This window comes from Urocitellus parryii, chromosome 9 (genome assembly GCF_045843805.1).
Source record: "Urocitellus parryii isolate mUroPar1 chromosome 9, mUroPar1.hap1, whole genome shotgun sequence".
NCBI lineage: Eukaryota > Metazoa > Chordata > Mammalia > Rodentia > Sciuridae > Urocitellus > Urocitellus parryii.
In genome coordinates, this window is record NC_135539.1 from 60,182,379 (window position 1) to 60,200,562 (window position 18,184).

General features: G+C 36.0%; 1 protein-coding gene across 4 annotated transcripts in view; it reads left to right on the forward strand.

Moving 5' to 3' along the window:
- Slc39a12 (solute carrier family 39 member 12) overlaps positions 1-18,184 on the forward strand; it is a 67,689-nt gene that overhangs the window by 17,354 nt on the left and 32,151 nt on the right. For 2 of the 4 annotated variants that reach the window (XM_026407748.2, XM_077802782.1), the window contains exons 5-9: positions 1,445-1,616; positions 6,421-6,593; positions 9,908-10,063; positions 12,084-12,191; positions 14,526-14,592. In XM_026407748.2, coding sequence (XP_026263533.2) covers positions 1,445-1,616; positions 6,421-6,593; positions 9,908-10,063; positions 12,084-12,191; positions 14,526-14,592 — 676 coding nt within the window. Of the gene's footprint in view, positions 1-1,444; positions 1,617-6,420; positions 6,594-9,907; positions 10,064-12,080; positions 12,192-14,525; positions 14,593-18,184 lie in introns of all 4 variants that reach the window. The other 2 variants (XM_026407747.2, XM_026407749.2) reach the window with 2 other exon arrangements.

Genomic DNA, 18,184 nt, shown 5'->3' on the forward strand with positions numbered 1-18,184 from the left:
CAAGAGAGCCCCCAGATGACTTTCTTGAACTAATCAGTTCTTTGTCAGGTTTTGCAGACTCAATCCATTCTTGGATTCCTGACTGAATGTCACTTTAGAATGGGAATTTACATAGCCTCATGATTATCAAATGAGAGGACAAAGTGTAGAAGGAAATAGATACCCATAGAAGGAAACAGAGAGGAAAAATGCTTCGTGTACATGTGTGTACACACATACACATCTTTGGTTCCGATTTCCAGTTGGGGCTGCAGCTCCTTATGAGGTGTGGCCTTCAGTGCCTGGATTCTCTGAGATCCTTTGTGTCCTTCTACTGTGGTCTCCTCCTGATTTTCTGGTTTGTGTGGTTTGTGTTCCGTGCAAACAAAAGCTTCCTAATCAAGAAAAAAATTTTCTTATCTATGGAACCATCACCAGATGATTTTTTTTGTGTCTGTATTGTTGAAAAAGAATGTATCATTATTTTTTAATTAAAAACTTGTCTCTGTTTAAAATATTAAAAATACTACAGCACAGCAAATCAGATTAGCCTCGTAAAGCACTGACTTTTCTAAAAACACTTTAGTCACTGCAACTAAAGATCACAAATATATTGCATTGGGGTCTTCTTTCAATAAAAGTCATTCATTTGTGCTTGTGAAAATATGTGCCAATTGCATTCCCATATTAAAACATTTACATTGTAATCTTTGATGTATACAAACATCAGCTTTTATTTCGGAGATGAAAAAAAATGCCTTTTGGCAATTTTTAAGAGACTTGTTGCCTTTGTTGTTTATTTATAAGTTTTACTTAATTAATATGCCTATATCATATGGAAAATTATAAACATTAAGATAAAAAAATAAAACAATAGAAAACAACAATTCCTGCTGTTCTGTGGAACGGTGATGTCAAGTAACACAGGTAGTCGTATCATTGAGTGTTTGTGTACCAGCTAGTTGACACAGAATTCACTTTTAAAATTTTTAACCTTACTTTTATCACTTTTGGAAATACAGGTTGCCAAAACAGGCTTATTAAATCAGGGAGTTATTAAAGATAACGACCTCATTACCACCAAGTTCCTGTTTATCCCGTGAAGTCTTAGCTACGTTGAAAACCAACAAAACACAGGCATCAAGCCTTATTTTGACTGCTGGTTCCATCACCATGCAACACATTATAAAAACAGTGAGTCTTTTCAGGAAAGAAAAAAGTGTGCAGGAAATATTAAATAAGATTCAGAATGAAAGCAAGGTGCTACAGACTTTGATCTCAGATTTAAAAATAATCCTGGGAGGTTCACAAAAAGTTAATGAACAAAGAGCAGCAGGAAAATGTATAGGAATGGCTTCCTCTGCCCATTGTCGACATTCTGTCTAGTTTGGTTCCTCGAGGATGGCAATTGGTGGCACAACTGGTTCAAAACTGAGGTTAGTAACAGCATGTTTTCCCCATACAGAGTTGCTTCTCTGCTCAGCAGCTGGTGGAGATATTTCTACAGAATAGATTTTCATCCATTTCTAAGGAGGACTTTAAGCAGCTGAGTCCAGGGATCATCCAACAGCTACTCAGCTGCTCTTGCCACCTGCCCACCGACCAGCCAGCAAAACTTCTACCCACCACGCTGGAGAGTAAGTTCTGGTTCTTCATTAGGAAGCTGATCAGCCCAAAGTATGTAATAATAATCATGAGCACAGAGTATTTATGATGTACTAGGTGCTATTCTGAACATCCCATATTTACCAACTCATTTAATCCTCCAATAATGTGAGGAGAATAGGGGCTATTAGTATACTCAAAAACTGAGGCACTGAGATGTTCTGTGACATACTCAAGGACACACAGATGGTAAATGATGAAGTTGGCATTTAAACTTAGGAAAACTGGCCCCAGTGTCCATGTGTATAGCAATACTGCTTTCCAATAAATATTTCATATTCAGTACACAATTTATGTAAACTGATTTTGTCCTCCATATTTGACTCAAATCATAGATCAACTGAAAAACCCACAGTTGATAAGTGACACGATCTAAGAGAAAACACATTAGTATTGGAATCTGAAGCGCAGAATTGAGTCATCTCTTTTCATCCCCAGCCACTCCATGACCTTAAGCTTATTTCTCCTTCCACAAAGTTGTCTCTTTTCTGCACAGTGAGATACTATGGTGGTTCCCAGCCTTTCACACATCATGGAACATGTACAAAATGAAGGCACACAAAGGTAAACCAAAGATGTGCTTGGATGGAGGTGAGCAATCCAGTGGGATACCAGCCTCCCAGTTATAGTTGACAACCATAAGAAGTGAAGGCATGGACACTTACGCTCACAGGAAGTGAAGCCATGGACACTGACAGGAAGTGAAAGTATGGATACTTGCACTCACAGGAAGTGACAGAATCAACACTTGTACTAGCCTGAGTCCTGTTGAGTCACTATACTAGACAAGCTCTCTCACAGACTTCACAGGGTATCCATGAGGTTCTGAGGTGTTCATGAGTACAAAAATGTGTTCAGTGAACCTAAATCACGGTACATGTAAGACCCTCCTCCAATGGTGGCTTAAGAATATCCATGACATATAGTAGAGATGTGACAGTTAACATATGCAACTCTAAAGTATTGCCATTCATTTGAGGACCTTATATGTATTTTTTTTTTCAGAACCGCATTCTTTTTCTTTGACCTAGCCTGCAATGCCCATCATAGCTAAATTGTTTAGCAACTCACCTCTGAGCCACAGTGCATTCTATGGCAGCAAGTGGCTCATTTGAAGACTTTATGGGAACAAAAGCCTGCCAGGCCTAAAGACCAGAGCCTCCATGTTCACTGGGAAGGGAAAAAATGTGTTCTTAAAAGTGAGCAGCTAAATAATTTAGTATCTGGTGGGCAGTGATGGTCACAGTGGTTGAGGACAGGACTGTGGTACCTATGAGCTTGTTTATATTCCCGCCACTCAGCAGAGTACCTGGTACATTCAAAACTTGGGAAAGGGTTTTCAAACTCAAGATCTACAATGAAAGGTTTATTCCCCTTTCTGATAAACTTCTAGACTCTTCTAAGGAATAGTCTTCCTGAGAAAAATCTCCACAAATAACACACACCAAAGAGCCTAGAAAAAAAAAATCACTGTCCTCAATTTAAAAATTTTCATTATGTGATTAAAGGAAAAGACTTGTGTTGGACTTTGGAAATTATAGAATATAAGATGTTGCATTAAAGACGGGAGGACCCAGGGATACATTATTAAGGAAATATTGTTTGCTAGGCTGTAACTAAACCCCTAAGTGCCACCTTTCATTGTTTCTGGGAAAGTGGATTATACCCATGTTTAAATCAAATTACAGACCTAGCTGCTCAGGAATGGCTAAGAATTTAATAGAGAGGTCAAGGTCTATTGTAATGATGGAAAATGCTTACAACATTCTGCAAGTCATCTGACTCCAATCAAGACACCATGGCACCTCTATAGAGACCTGGGGTAAATTATCAGAGTCCTTTGAACATAAATTCTGAGATTTTTATGGTTTTCAGGTTTCCCTTCCCAAAGGAGAGCAGGCAAAATCTGACTCACAGAGGATCTGAAAATATTTTGTAATGTATGTTATGAAACATCCATTCTCTTCCTCATCACATCTACCCACAGGACAAAGAAGAGTATAACAGGAAAACAGAGAATTTGGAAGTTTTCCCTTTGCCTATGAAATGTCATACCCTCACTTGTCCTTGGGAGTTCTTGACATTTTATGATCTTATATAGCTACTATAAAAATGTGACAGCCTTGAATTTTATTGGAAATTTAGGTACCCAAATTAAAATTAAAATAGTTTTATGTAGAGATGGTAACAATGAAATTCCCATATAGAATCTATCTGGGGAGAAATGAGAGATGAAACTTTGTTGGAAATCTTTAGCCATGTTATAACATAGGTATTCCTACTAAATTAGAATGAAATAAGACCTCTATGACCATTCCAACCACTTCAATTTTTTAAAGAAGTTTTTTCTTTTTCCAGTGCTGGGTATAGAACATAGGGTCTCACACATGCCAGGCATTTACTTTACCACTAAGCCACATTCTCCAGCCTTTTTTGAATTTTAAAAAATTTAATTGTGGTAAAATTTACACAAAATAAAATCTACCATCTCAACCTTTTTTTTTTTTTTTTTGGTTCTTGGGATTGAACCTAAGATCTCATGCATGCTAATTATTTGTTTTGCCATTGAGCTACATCCACAACCCCCTTAATCATTTTTCATTGTACAGTTCAAAAATGTCAAATATATTCACATTTGTGTACAACAGCTCTCTAGTACATTTTTTCATGTTGCAAAATAGAAACTTTACAACTATTGAATAATAAGTTTCTATCTCCCCTAATCATCTTATGAAATGTCCATTATCAATGAAGGCAATGGATGTGGGGGAATCAATGTCTGAAATTTTTGTCCTTCATCTGAGTTCTCTTTGAATTTCATTTCAATATTAGACCCCTTAACAATTCAGAAGGTAGAATCAACAAAGGTCCTTCTAAAATCCCAAGCCCATTTCCATGTCACCAGTTGTACCATTAATAACGTGAAAGGTGAACTTTCCAGAAAAACATAAAATTAGTTAAAAAGTACATTTTCTATTATAACATTCTTTTTTGTTGTTCTTTTAAAACTATTTTTTAGTTGTTGATGGGTCTTTATTTTATTTATTTGTATGTGGTGCTAAGAATAGAATCCATTGCCTCACACATGCTAGGCAAGTGCTCTTCCACTGAGCTATACTCCAGCCCCTCTATTATAACAATTTTTGAAAGCACATTTTCTTTAAAAGTGCATAGCACTTTAAGTATTAGGATAGCTGAATTGTTTGATTTCAGCCAAGTGAAAATGATTCCATGAATCACTCTTTATCTCCAAGTCATTTATTTGTTTCTGAAAGACACTTCTCTCTTAATGTTTGTTCTTCCATCTCCTCCTTTATTTCTTCACGTATATTTGTTTTTGTTTGAATAATCTTATAAATTTTACTTTTTTGCTTTTCTGAATACTAAAAAAAAAATACCTGGAAACCTGGAGCCATGGTATAAATTTTAGGGGTTATAAAATTATTGCAGTAATCAAAAAATGCAGACTGTTCAACTTTATATTATCATCCATTTTATTTTTGGCTATTTTTTACCAACAAATCACTCATTTTAGTTATTGAGAATAAGAAGTACTTTCAACATTGCATGTGGTTTTGAGAATTTTTGGGAAGAAGTTTACATAGTTATTTTGTACAGAAATGGATCTATCATGGGGCCAAACTATAGCCTCCCCTATAACATCTCTTCTTTGCCTTTTAAAGATTTAAAATCTATGAGATGGAACTCATTGCTAGTGTCTGTCAGTGGATGTTGTAGTTTTAAGAAACAGATATTAATTTCTTTGTGGTTTGGAAATAAACTCGGTTTGTGATTGTTTCTTTGATTTTTATTAAAGAGTAGTCAGAATAACTTCAAAGCAACGAGGTTAAGTGAAAGTCTTGTCTTAGTCCTTTCTATGACAATACCATAGAGTCGGGGATTTATAAATGAGAGAAAGTAAGATCTGGAGATTCAGAAATCCAAGATCAAGGTGCTGGTAGAGTGGCCTTTGGTGAGAGGTCCACTTGCTGGTGTCTTCTCACTGAGCCTCCAACTGGTGTAAGAAAGTCTGGTCTCTTTAGCGCCTTGTAAAGGCTATAATCCCATTCTCAGGGCAGAGCCCTCATGACCTAATCGCTCCCCAAAGGCTCCACCCCCTAATATGGTCTCCTTGGGGTGTTAAGTTTGAAGGGAGCGGAGCTTCAGAGTAGTCCATTGTTTTCCATAAGAATTAAAACTTTCCCCGTATTTTAGTTAGCTATTTTGCTGCTGTGACTGAAGCATCTGACCAGAACAATTTTAGGGAAGGAAAAGTTTGTTGGAGGGCTAGGGTTTCAGAGGTATTAGTCCATAGAAGGTCAGCTCCATTCCTTGGGGCTCTAAATGATTCCGGCATCATGGCGAGGGTGGTGGAGGGAAGCAGCTCACATCATGGTGATCAGCAAGCAGAGAGAGACTCTGTTCACCAGATACAAATATATACCCAAAGCCACGCCCTAATTCCCACCTCCTCCATCCACACCCTACCACTTCAGTTACCACTCAGTTAATCCCTATCAGGGGATTAAATCACGGATTGGGTTAAGGCTCTTGTAACCCAAACATTTCTTCTCTGGACCTTCTTGCAATGTCTTGCATGTGAGCTTTTGGAGGATACCTCACATCCAAACCATAACACCCCATATGTAACTTATATCACAATCCACATCTCTATCTATTGTCATTGTAAAACAGATTATTCTGGCAGTTTGAGTAGCTGAGACATGACTGAACAACAATGAGTACTGACAGTCTTTGTGATCTCCTTTCACTTAGAATATGGCTACAGCACAGTGGCTGTGACACTTCTCACACTGGGCTCCATGCTTGGGACAGTACTGGTCCTTTTCCACAACTGTGAAGAGAACTACAACCTTATTTTACAGCTGTTTGTGGGTTTGGCTGTTGGGACACTCTCAGGGGATGCCCTGCTCCACCTTATCCCTCAGGTAATCTGTTTCTTTCCATTTCAGATGGAATGTGTTGAATTTCTCTTTAAATTTAACAACTGGAGGCATTTACACAAAACTTTACAGTGACTTCAATGAATAAATACAGCGGCCAGTATTTTCCTTGGAAAGAAAGAGTATTTGTCCTAAGCTTCTCAGCACTTGTGGAGGAAAAGAGACGACCAAACATTAAGTTCACCTCCTATTATTCTTATTTTTGAAATAAAAAAAAAAGAAAAGGTGATCAGATCTAGATTCCTCTTAAGAAAGATTCCATAAGGCAATATCCGTTGTCTATACGTAGAAAAAAAAATGGACTGTGAGATGTTATGCTGGTTTTTCTCCAGTTGCCTGAGCTCACTCAGATCCACACCCCATTTTTCTCTTTTCTGCCCCAAAAGGTTGCATCTCCTCAGCTCCCATGCAGGCGGGAATTTTGTTTGGGTCAAGCCCATGGGACGCCCAAGATAGATGGGAGGAGAGAGAGGCAGGTGGGTTTCTTCACAGCTCCCTCTTAGCATTGGTAAATGTTATTGTTTCAGTAACAGCACTTCCTCCCTTTGCCCTTTCTACCTGAAGGGTGGAATTGAGTTTCTGGGTTTGCTTTTCCCTTGTTGGTACCTTGGACCCTGCCCACAGCTCAGTGTAGCAACCATTATTAACTTCTCTTTCATGAAGCCCTCAGAATGGATTTCTCATTTTCTTTCTTGAATAACGTGGTGTCTGGATTTGTCTTCAGTAAAATGTAAGCACCAAGAAGCTAGCCCTTTGTTGAAGTTATCTAAGGGTTTCTATTTATCAGAAATGAAAGCTCTGAGACCCAAGCTACTAAAGGAGTGGTGGATATCTATTCCCTCTGAAATCTCTTCATAGGGATGGAGACCATAGACCAATGATCCTGCCCTTTGCAAATCCCAAGATGTTAAAAATTTTCCACAAGCCTCTGGCACTTTTCTACAGGGTCACTGTTGTTGCTTAGAGGCTCAATAATAATATGATGTTTGGAAAATCGCAAAGTGAGCATTGGAGAAATAAAACAAACCATTATTAGTTTTAATTTCCTTCATAATCTAATTTTCTGGAAATATTTCAGGGCTCGTTATTGGCTTGAGGCGGTGGCCAGGGCCCTTTTCTAGGTCACCACAGTGGTTACAGAGTTGTTTACTGCCTGAGAGCCTGGGAAGCCAAAAAGGATCTGAAGGCTGCCTGGGTCTTTAGAGGGGAGCACACAGCTAGCTACAAGCGGCAGGGGTGGATTTGGGGGTGGACAGGAAATGTGACAGAGGTGAACTTAAAGTTACCTCGGTTTCCTGAAATTTAGAGGGCAGTTTCTTTGCTTGAAAAAAAAAAGAGTTGAGAACAAGAATTATTAGAAAGAAGAGGAAAGACACAGTACCAATGTGGTGGAAAGTTAGAAAAATCAGTGTCCTGAATGTGACCCAGGTTTTCAAAAATCTGTGCAGAGCTGGGCACAGTGGTTGCATGTCTGTTATCCCAGAGGCTTGGGAGGCTGAGAAAGGAGGATTGCAAGTTCAAACCCAGCCTCAGCAAGAGCAAGGCGCTGAGCAACACTGTGAGACCCTGTCTCTAAATAAAATACAAAATAGAACTGGGGATGTGGCTCAGTGATCTAGTACCCCTGAGTTCAATCCCTGGTAAACTGTGTGGAAATGAGACAAATGTTATTGTTATAATTTCCCTTTTTATTGGCTAAATTTATTCAACTTAAAGATCTATGTTCTATCCGGAAATTAAGGTGTTTTCTTCTGCTTTATTTTGTGATATTGCAATACTCACTAGCATATGAAATAACGGTAATTACAAGTATTAGGTTGATATATGTTAACATACTTACCAAAAGAAAAACAGAATAACATAGGTTTTATTTTTAGTCATATCTATATACTCAAAGTACGCATGTAGGTACACAGTCATACTCACACATATGCATACGTACATCCCAAAGGCATTGATATCCATGGGATAAGTTCCAGGATTCCCAAGGGTGTCGCAATCCAAGAAAGCAAGGGTGTAGTATGTGCATATATCCTATACATTCAAGGGTGTAGTATGTGCATATATCCTATACATTCAAGGGTGTAGTATGTGCATATATCCTAGGCATATCCTCCCTAAACTTGAAATCATCTCTGGACTATTTACGATATCTAATACAATGTAAATGCAAAGCAAACAATTATTACACTGTGTTATTAAAAGGATAATGACAAGAATAAAAGTCTGTACTTGTTCAATAAAAATTCAGGGTTTTTCCCCTGAATATTTTCAATATGCAAAGGATGCAGATGTAGATCATGGATATGGAGGGCCATCTGTACATGTGCACATGCACAAATGCCGACATTCACAGGTGTATGAACATACATACAGAAATCTATACATAATTTATTTTTTTTCTTTAATTTAGTGGTCAGGAACATTCAAAATCTGGAAACTAGTAAGCTAGTTTACAAATTTTATACTCTTAAGAAAGAAATATGATATGTAAGGACTTACAAGAAATTCTGGGAGCTGCGGCTGCAGCTCAGGGGTAGAGCACTTGCCTACCATGTGTGAGGCACTAGGTTTGATCCTCAGCACCACATAAAAATAAATATGTAAAATGAAAATATTGTGCCCATCTGCAACTAAAACAATTTTTTAAAAAAAGAAATTATGAAGTCAATTAATGGATTGAAAGAACTGATGGAAGAGTCAACCAGAGCAAAGTTCTTATTCTCAGTTCATTTCATGATTTTTGTTTGTTTTGTTTGTCCCAGAGGGCTGACAGTATTGCTGATCATATAGCATACAAGTGGAGGAATGTCTTCCAGATGGATTTCTTACATATCTGAATATTTATTAAAACTTTACTCTAGTTGCATTGGGTCAGGGGGGAATAAAATTCCAGTGAAATATCTCCTTCTGTGTTCTGGGTATAAATCATATTGATTTGGAATATTGATATACCAACAGATAGAACTTCTGGAAGAAAAAAAAGCAGCCACAAGACAGAGAATGTATAAAAATCTAGGCCACTTGCTAAAATAAAACTGAGGTGTCATTTTTATGCATCAGGATAAGCTATTCAAAGCTCTCCTTTATTTTCTACTGTATACATTTTATTTGACCCTATTTAAATCATGTAGTGGAAATATTCACATACCTAAAACAAATGGCAAACTGAGTTTTGAATATCTCAGTCATCATGAGATCCCCAGACTGAAAGCTGAATATATTAAACTACTGTGCTTACTATTTGATACCAAAGTCATCAAAAGTTCTTTTCTCCCCCCCCACCCCCTTTTTTTTAGGTTCTTGGTTTAGATAGGCAGGAAGATGCTGAGTTTGGACATTATTTTCATGAAAGCAAAGGTCATATTTGGAAACTGTTGGGTCTAATTGGAGGTATCCATGGATTTTTCTTGATAGAAAAATGTTTTATTCTTCTTGTGTCACCAAATGTCAAGGTAAATTTTAAGTTTTATTTATCCCTTTTTCCAAGATTTTATATCTTTTGTTTGAAAGGTCCTTATTCGGAAGTATTGATATCTTCATGAAGTTGTCTATGCAAGGGATAAACTCTTCAAAGAATCATTCTAATGAGTTTCTCCTATTTTTTTTAAACATATATTGCTGGTCAGTTAATGTACTTGCTACAACCTTCTACATAATCTTCATGTTTGGTACAAAACAGGACACTATTTCATGTCTGGGGAAAGTGGCTCAGGACTGGAGTTGTGGCTCAGTGGTGGAGCGTGGAGCACTTGCCTGGAATGCATGAGGCCCTGGGTTTGATACTCAGCGCTACATATAAACAAATAAAATAAAAGATCCATTGACAGCTAAAAATATTTTTAAAAAATAAAACAACAACAAAAAAGAATTGGCTCAAAGTTCTAGCTACTAATCAGGATTTAGGATGTTTTTCTTATCCATAAACAGATAACAAACAAATGAAAGCTTTGAAAGTTCACAAAATCACCAGCCATCATCTATTTTAAGGGCATTTAAAATGATACAAAACCAGAAGCTCAGGAATGTGATATGTAGCAAATATTTTTCCAGCTTGAGTAATTTCTTTCATTATAGTTTGATAGTCCTCAGGTTCTTCAGTCCTGTGGTTTTCCACGTATTCCCTGAACTTTACCTCTCCACATAACAACTGGAAACTTAGATTTAATTCCCAGGGCAAACATGACTACCTTTTAAATATCAGCACTGGTGTATTACCATTCCTAAGTTTTTACAAAGTTATTTTTATGCATCAAAATATAAAATGGCTTTATGGATGAATGGAGGGATAGGTGGGCAGATCTGTGATAAAATACATATAGGAAAATGTTAATGGTAGGATCCAAGAAGTGGTTATCTGTATGTGCCCATAGAGCATGTATGTTTGAAACTTTTCATTACTAAATGGATGTCAAGATTCAAATAGATTTCAAATCAAGTCTTATAAACATTTTGTTTCAATGAGGCAGGTTTTTCTTTGGCCTGGAGTGCAAGCTAGGACACTACATTAATTCAAAAATTATGAATTACAGCTGCAATCATAGCAATTATCCAAAACATTTAGGAAATTAGCCTCCACAAATGAAGTTCTAATCTTAAGAAGTACAAATAGCAGCTAAAGATCTCCATTTACCTACAGTAGATTAGCATTCATGGACTGGGAAAGCTAAGCTAAAATATCAGTCTATCTCTACTGAATGGTTAGATGTTTAACCAGTTTGGAAATGTGTAAAATAAATTCTGAAAAACTAATCTGTAGTTCATTTAGATTGTCCTTGAGCTTGTCATGAAACTTAAAATGAGTTTCAACAATATAATTTCAAGAAACTTTTTATTGCTGGGCAAGGTGGCATACGCCTGTAATCCCAGCAGCTTGGGCGGCTGAGGCAGGAGGATCGCAAGTTCAAAGCTAGCCTCAGCTACAGCGAGGTGCTAAGCAACTCAGTGAGACCCTTTCTCTAAATAAAATACAAAATAGGGATGGGGATGTGGCTGAATGGTTTAGTACCCCTGAGTTCAATCCCATTACCAAAAAAAAAAAAATTATAATGCTCTAATTGAAGAATGCCTTACTGGAGATATTATTTTAGTAATTATGTACAATACAGTGGATGATTTTGCTATCTCTATCAGAAAGCATTAAAATTAAATTTTGTTTAAATAGAATTTAGTGATAAAAAGACAATATAAAAACTACCACCTTTCAAACCTCTCTTACTCTCAACTAGACATTTTTAAAATTGTATTCTCAAAGCATTCTGAGCATGCATGATTGTTGCAAAGAAGAACTGTGCTTCTCCAAGATTAGACATTTTAGCAGATATCCATCACGAGGGACATATTCCTGGTGTTCTATTTATAATACCCAACACTCTGAGCAATAAACAAAATGTTCAATGGAACCCTGGAATTGACAAAGTTGCACCTGTGTTCCTCTGTCTTCCCCACTAATTTTAAACCATCCTTATCCAGCAGGGCCTGTCATTGGCTAATGGACACGTGGGACATTCCCACCACCTTGCGCTGAACCCTGAATTAAGTGACCAATCAGGAAGAGGCAAATCTCCTTCAACTATCCAGTTGGTAGGTTACTAATCTAAATGAAACATTCTATTAATGTGATTGCCTTCTTTCCTTTATTTCTCATTGAACAGATGAAAATCAGTAGGGTAGACAGAAGAGAATCCACTCCTGATTTGCCTATTCATCATCATGATAGATACCAGAAAAATCTGCCAAGCACTTGAAGCTGTTTTAAAGAACAAAAAGCCCTGTCTGCAGACTTAAGTGATTGCTATCTTTACCACTCTGTATCACTTACTTATGGATAAGATGGATACAACAATCAACTTGTAAATTTTGTTTACAAGTTTTCATGAACCAGTTGACCTTTAGATTTTCCATTTTGTATGCTCCTAGCTACTTCTAGGTTGATGCATATAAATGTTGAGTAAGGTATTAGTGTATCCAGGGCTAGGGCATTTATTTTATCATGCAAAAGAGAATTGATTATGTCCAATGAGATGTTCCATAGTGGGGGCCTTTGATTCCACTGAATTCTCCACAACAAAATCTTCCATGTTCATTTTTAAAATACAATTCCACTAAGGTTCAAAACAATATTCTCTTTCCACTTAAAGAAACAAGTATAGAGGAAGGAGAAATATGAAAGTGATATGTAACTCTTAACTCATCTCTTGTAACCCTAGCTTTGACATAAGGGGTTTATAGTTCAAGGATACCTGAGTAGAGATAAGTTAGCTATTCACGAGAGATTAACATAGCAAAATAGAAATCTGATAATAGATTCAGGTCTAATGCCAACTCAGAGACATTGACATAAAAATATTCTTTTAAGATGATTTTGAAAATTGTATTCTATTTATTACTTAGGTATTTTAAATGTGTTTTAAAAAAAAACAATAGTTTCGGGCTGCAATTAGTTTTGAAATCACTTTACTGCAGGCTTTATTTCTTCTGTTTCACTGAAGAGCCCACAACCTCAAGACACGTGTAAGCAAACCTCTGAAGCTAACTTTGTTTTCAACTCTTTGAACACTTGGGGTCACTAATATATTTCACTGTTACTTTAATTATTTAAGCCGCAAGATCAATCTTCTATTGCAAAATAGAAATCATGTGAACTTTTAAAACTGTTTCATGGGTTCCATTTCTCATTTTTTTCAGGAAAAGTATAGCTTGAAGGAGGAAAACCCTCAATTTTTCCCAACCAACGAGGAACCTTGAACATTTGCCTCTGATTTCCTTTGCATAGTATGATGATATATACTTTTTTTTTGTCAGAGAGAGTATTGTGGGATTAATATTTGGACCCCTTCCTTTTAGTAGAACTATAGAACATTTTTCTTCTGGTCAGGCTTTTGATATAAAATATTCACATCGCTTTCATGTTTCTAGATCTGCTCAATTTCAGGCAAGAGGCCTGAAACTCTAAATTGTTATCTTTCAGGTCATACTCACTTCTTAACCTTCCTTCTCAAAAAAAAAAAAATAGCCTATCTATACAACCTGGGGTTACTGTGCCATGTGAACTTTATTTACTTTCCCTTTCACATGACAAAAGACATTTATTTCTCACATTAATTTGTATCAAAATGTCCCTAATTGGGGGAGTGATAGAGTTATGTGAATATACTTCTCAAAGGACACTGTTTCCCATTGGAGGAAAGCATTCTTTTCACAAAATAAATGAAGAATCTGAGACCCAGAAAGGGTATCCTACAAAAATCAAACTGACTCAGTCTCTGAAATAAAATCAGGTCGTGATAACTTACACCCTAGAAAGTAATTTCAAAATCTTCTCTGTCATGTGTGAAAAGATGAATAATCTATTTGTTTATGTAAGTCTGTAGATCTATTTTACAAATTGACAAGACTCTTTGACTAGAAAAATAATAATAACTTTTTTAAAAAAGAATATTATACTGCAGTGAGTGAAATAAAGTGTTAGGTTTGCAAGCCTTTCTTTTCCATCCAGAAGATGCCATCTGCTTGCACAGCGGAAGAGGAATCCTAGATGTACTATCCACTCTCACAGGAGATGTGACAAATGAGGGCAAGGATCATTTTTTTTTTCTCTACCGCTTTTGGGTTTCATAAAAGCTTGCATAATTTAAAAGTCTGAATTACAGACTGTCTCTTGGTAGCCTACAGCCATCCACGGAAAGGTACTGATCTGTGTAAGAGAGCTATTTTTATCTAAACGTAGGTAGTGCAAAAAGTCTTCACATTGTTCAATTTTAGATTACATATTGTCTATGAAACCAAGTAGTTTTAACGTCTACCTAGAGTATCAAAATATCTTTTAAAGCTCAATATAACTCTTCAGATGTTTATGTTTCAGCCAAATGTGACTGTTACCCGCTTTTTACCAGTTTATTTTTAAATTTTCAATAGAAAGGTCCAGAAGATTTACACGCTGCAGAGAGTCCCATAGACAGTATGACAGCCTCCCACAGAAAATGTGAGTACCAATTTAAAACAAAACAAAACAAAAAACAGGTCTGGGGTTGTGGCTCAGTGGCAGAGCACTGGCTTAACACGTGTGAGGCACTGGGTTCGATTCTCAGCACCACATGAGAAACAAATAAAATAATGGTATTGTGTCTATCTACAATTAAAAAAAAATAAAAACCCAATAACTCATCTTTAAATGTAGTAAGTTCCATAAAAAAAGACTGTATCTGTTTAAAAATAAAATGGCAAAAGCATATAATTTCATATTGGATACCTAGTTCATTATTAAAAACTTAGCAATAAGATCTTCAATAAAAACCCATTCTCATCTGTCTCCCATACTAACACATTCATAACAACTTGACTCCATTCTTTTAAAATGACATTTTCCCCCTTTGCCTAGATTGAGAGGTCCTAAAATCTTCAGTGTATACACATGCATGGTTATTAGGACTCCTTTTCAATTATGCCTCTATGATGTTTGAGACTTTTAATTCACTCTGAAATGTGGAGACTTCCTTGTTTTGTTTATTTTTTTTTAATCTTCTTTCAGAGTCGAATAAAAGTTCATCACAAATGTCTGTCTTGTCATACTGCCATTAGGACAGCAGAGTTCAAATTTGGTGATGTTTTATTATTCACAACTTTTTCTATAACTCATTTGTTCATCAAGCTTTCCATCGACCTTTTTTTCTTTCCATTTCACCATTTCTCCATTTAATTTCCCAATTGTAGATAGAACTTTATGCCTCTTTGCTATGTTTTTGAATAAGTCTTTGAACTTCTTTGTTTTTGGTTTTGGTTTTCATTAGTTGCTTTTGAATCTTGGCCCCATTTTTTCCCCATTTATGTTACTGTTTTGTGACACAAACTTCCTAATGTTTTAATGTTAACCAGTTATGATTAGTTATTCCCATTGTACCACAATAAGTTAGTCAATCAGTGACAAAAAAAAAAAAAACAGCTAGGAAGAACTGAACTCTTCTTATAGGCCAAGAACAATGTTAAACACTTGATGCGGACTACCTTGTTCAATTCTCCCACAATTTAGATACAAATAAATATTATCTAAATTATACAAATGAAGAAAGCAATTGTTAGAGAGGTTAACTCATTGCCCAGAATAGCTAGTCAACTCCAGCACTGGGGAACTAAAAAAAAAATGCTAATATACCAACAATTTCTTTGTGATTATTTATTCATGCATGCAGCCAAGGATCCTCTCACATTCTTTTTTTTTTCCATTCAAGAAGTGTTTGAAGATATGTGGTGCTAGAGGCACTGTGTATGCAGTGGAGAACAAAATAAGAAGGTTCCTTATCCATGGTCTGTTACCTAGTTTGGGATATAAATACTAATAAGAGCAAATACTTATTAGCATTATAACCATGATTGTTGTAGCAATGGCTATTCAAAGTGCTTTAGATATATTAACTCATGCAATTGATGTGTTTCTTTTATTCAAAATATAGAATTACATGTGCTGGCAAGTTCAACTTCTAAGACACTGCTAATATTGCTTTCCTTACTGAATTTTTAGTTCCGGGATGAATTTAGAATATTTGGCCCTTAGTAGGTCCATCGTCAGTGTTGTTGTTGTTGTTGTTTTCTTTTTTGAAAGAAAGGAAGAGGAAAGAAGCTGTGTCAAGTCAAAATTAGGACCAGGGAATGAAAACTAGATGGGGGGGGGCATTAATGTTCTTAATCAAATATTTTGTAGTTTGCATATCTTCCCATTTCAGATATCAAGCTTGGCCTTCAGAATGAAAAGTGAACAAATCCCAATTAGAATATGCAACTGCCCGTCTGCCAGGAAAACACTGAATTAGCTTCAAACATTTGATTACTTGTTTCCTATTACCTCATTGGTAGAACTCAGCTTGTGTTTCAAAAGACAGGGTGTGAAAATCCTATCCACAGTCTGATTTAAATAAACAACAACAACAAAAAAAATCATATTAGTTCCAGCTCATGTTTCACCATGGAAAACCTCAGATATATAGAAAATGTTAACACAATATGACTGCCAGGTACATGAGCAAAGGTAAAAATATTATAGATTTTTCTCTAATGAGCACATTAAATTACCAACGGATGCTTATCTTCCTCTAAATGTTGTTTAAATTATCTTAAAGAATAGTCTTCTTTGTGGCTTACATGCAAATGTGTATTTTGCCTTGTGGCTGGTTACATATCCATATTCTGACATTTAGAAACCCATAATCAGAGATAATTAAATAACAGACAGCAGAAATAGGCCATACTGTTTCCTAGCACAGTGTATTTTGGCTAAAAAATCTTTCATTTGAATATATTCTATTAATATCAAAACTATATGTAGGCACAGGGAAATCACAATTTTATTTGCCTGATGCAATGTGGTCAGATATATCACTTTAGATTTTGAAACATTATTTATCTCAGAGAAGAGCATTATCTCTGAAAAATTGGCAGGAATCACTAAGTGACTAGTACCATTATTGAACTCTGAGAGCTTCTGGAGAATGCTGGTAAGAGCTTGCTGAATGTATTAATGCAATATTTTCTTGTGCGTTTATGACTACTGCCTGAAATTTGCCCACTTGTAATAAAGAATAAAATGAGTTAATAAACCACAAGAAGTATGGAAGCGATATTTGTAAATAAGTATAATATTTAGAAAGTGAGATGATGGGACACCTCTGCATCACAGGCAATAACAACCTCCTGGCTAAAAATCTGGCCTATGATTGCTGTTTATTGAAGCTACTTATTTTATGATGTGAGCTATACAATATGCCAAATAACATTCCCTAAATAAAATAACAAACCATATTATAATAGTCCCTCTGGATCTCAGACCATGTATGGGCTGAAACCACAAGATAACTTCTTTTTTTATGAGCAGAGGTAAAACATCATAGATATTTTATAATTATTCAATGTACAATTATTCAAATGATGTTTTCAGTTCTAACAGTAATGACAGTTCCTGCTTACACCTGTTGCACACTATACGTTCAGATGAATAATTAATAAAAATTTGGACTATGACAGTTGGTGAATGCATGTTCCCATCAAGTGTTATGCCTGGACATTTTACTATCAGAGCAAGTGTTACCCTCAAAATACTTTTTTTGTGTTTGTTAGTTATTCCATTCTTGTAATTGGGTTATAACCTAAAATGTAGGATTTTCAAAGCAGAAATCTGTGTATTAAAGACTTGAACCCAATTTTGGTCAAAATCGTTTTATCTACTTTCTCTTAATCTCTCATAGAATTCCATGAGAACTGAAACTTCTCTTTATTTTGTTCAACATCCAAGTAGATGTATTGAAGGTTATTTTGTAGAAAGACAAATATATTGAATCATTGTTTCAAAGATAATTGACAGGCAGAAGAGTTGGTTATGGCACTGTTGCAGTCACAGTTGGGGAGTGAATGAAGTAATTTAGAATGGTCATTAGCACCAATTAGAAAAGATAACAGATGATCACAGGATGGCAGAACATACACTGCAGCAGATTATCACAAGGACCATCAGATTCAGAGGAACTGTTTTGGAGAATTGACTCCCCTTTAATAACATTCTGCAGGGAGGTTTGTCTTGGTCCATTTGA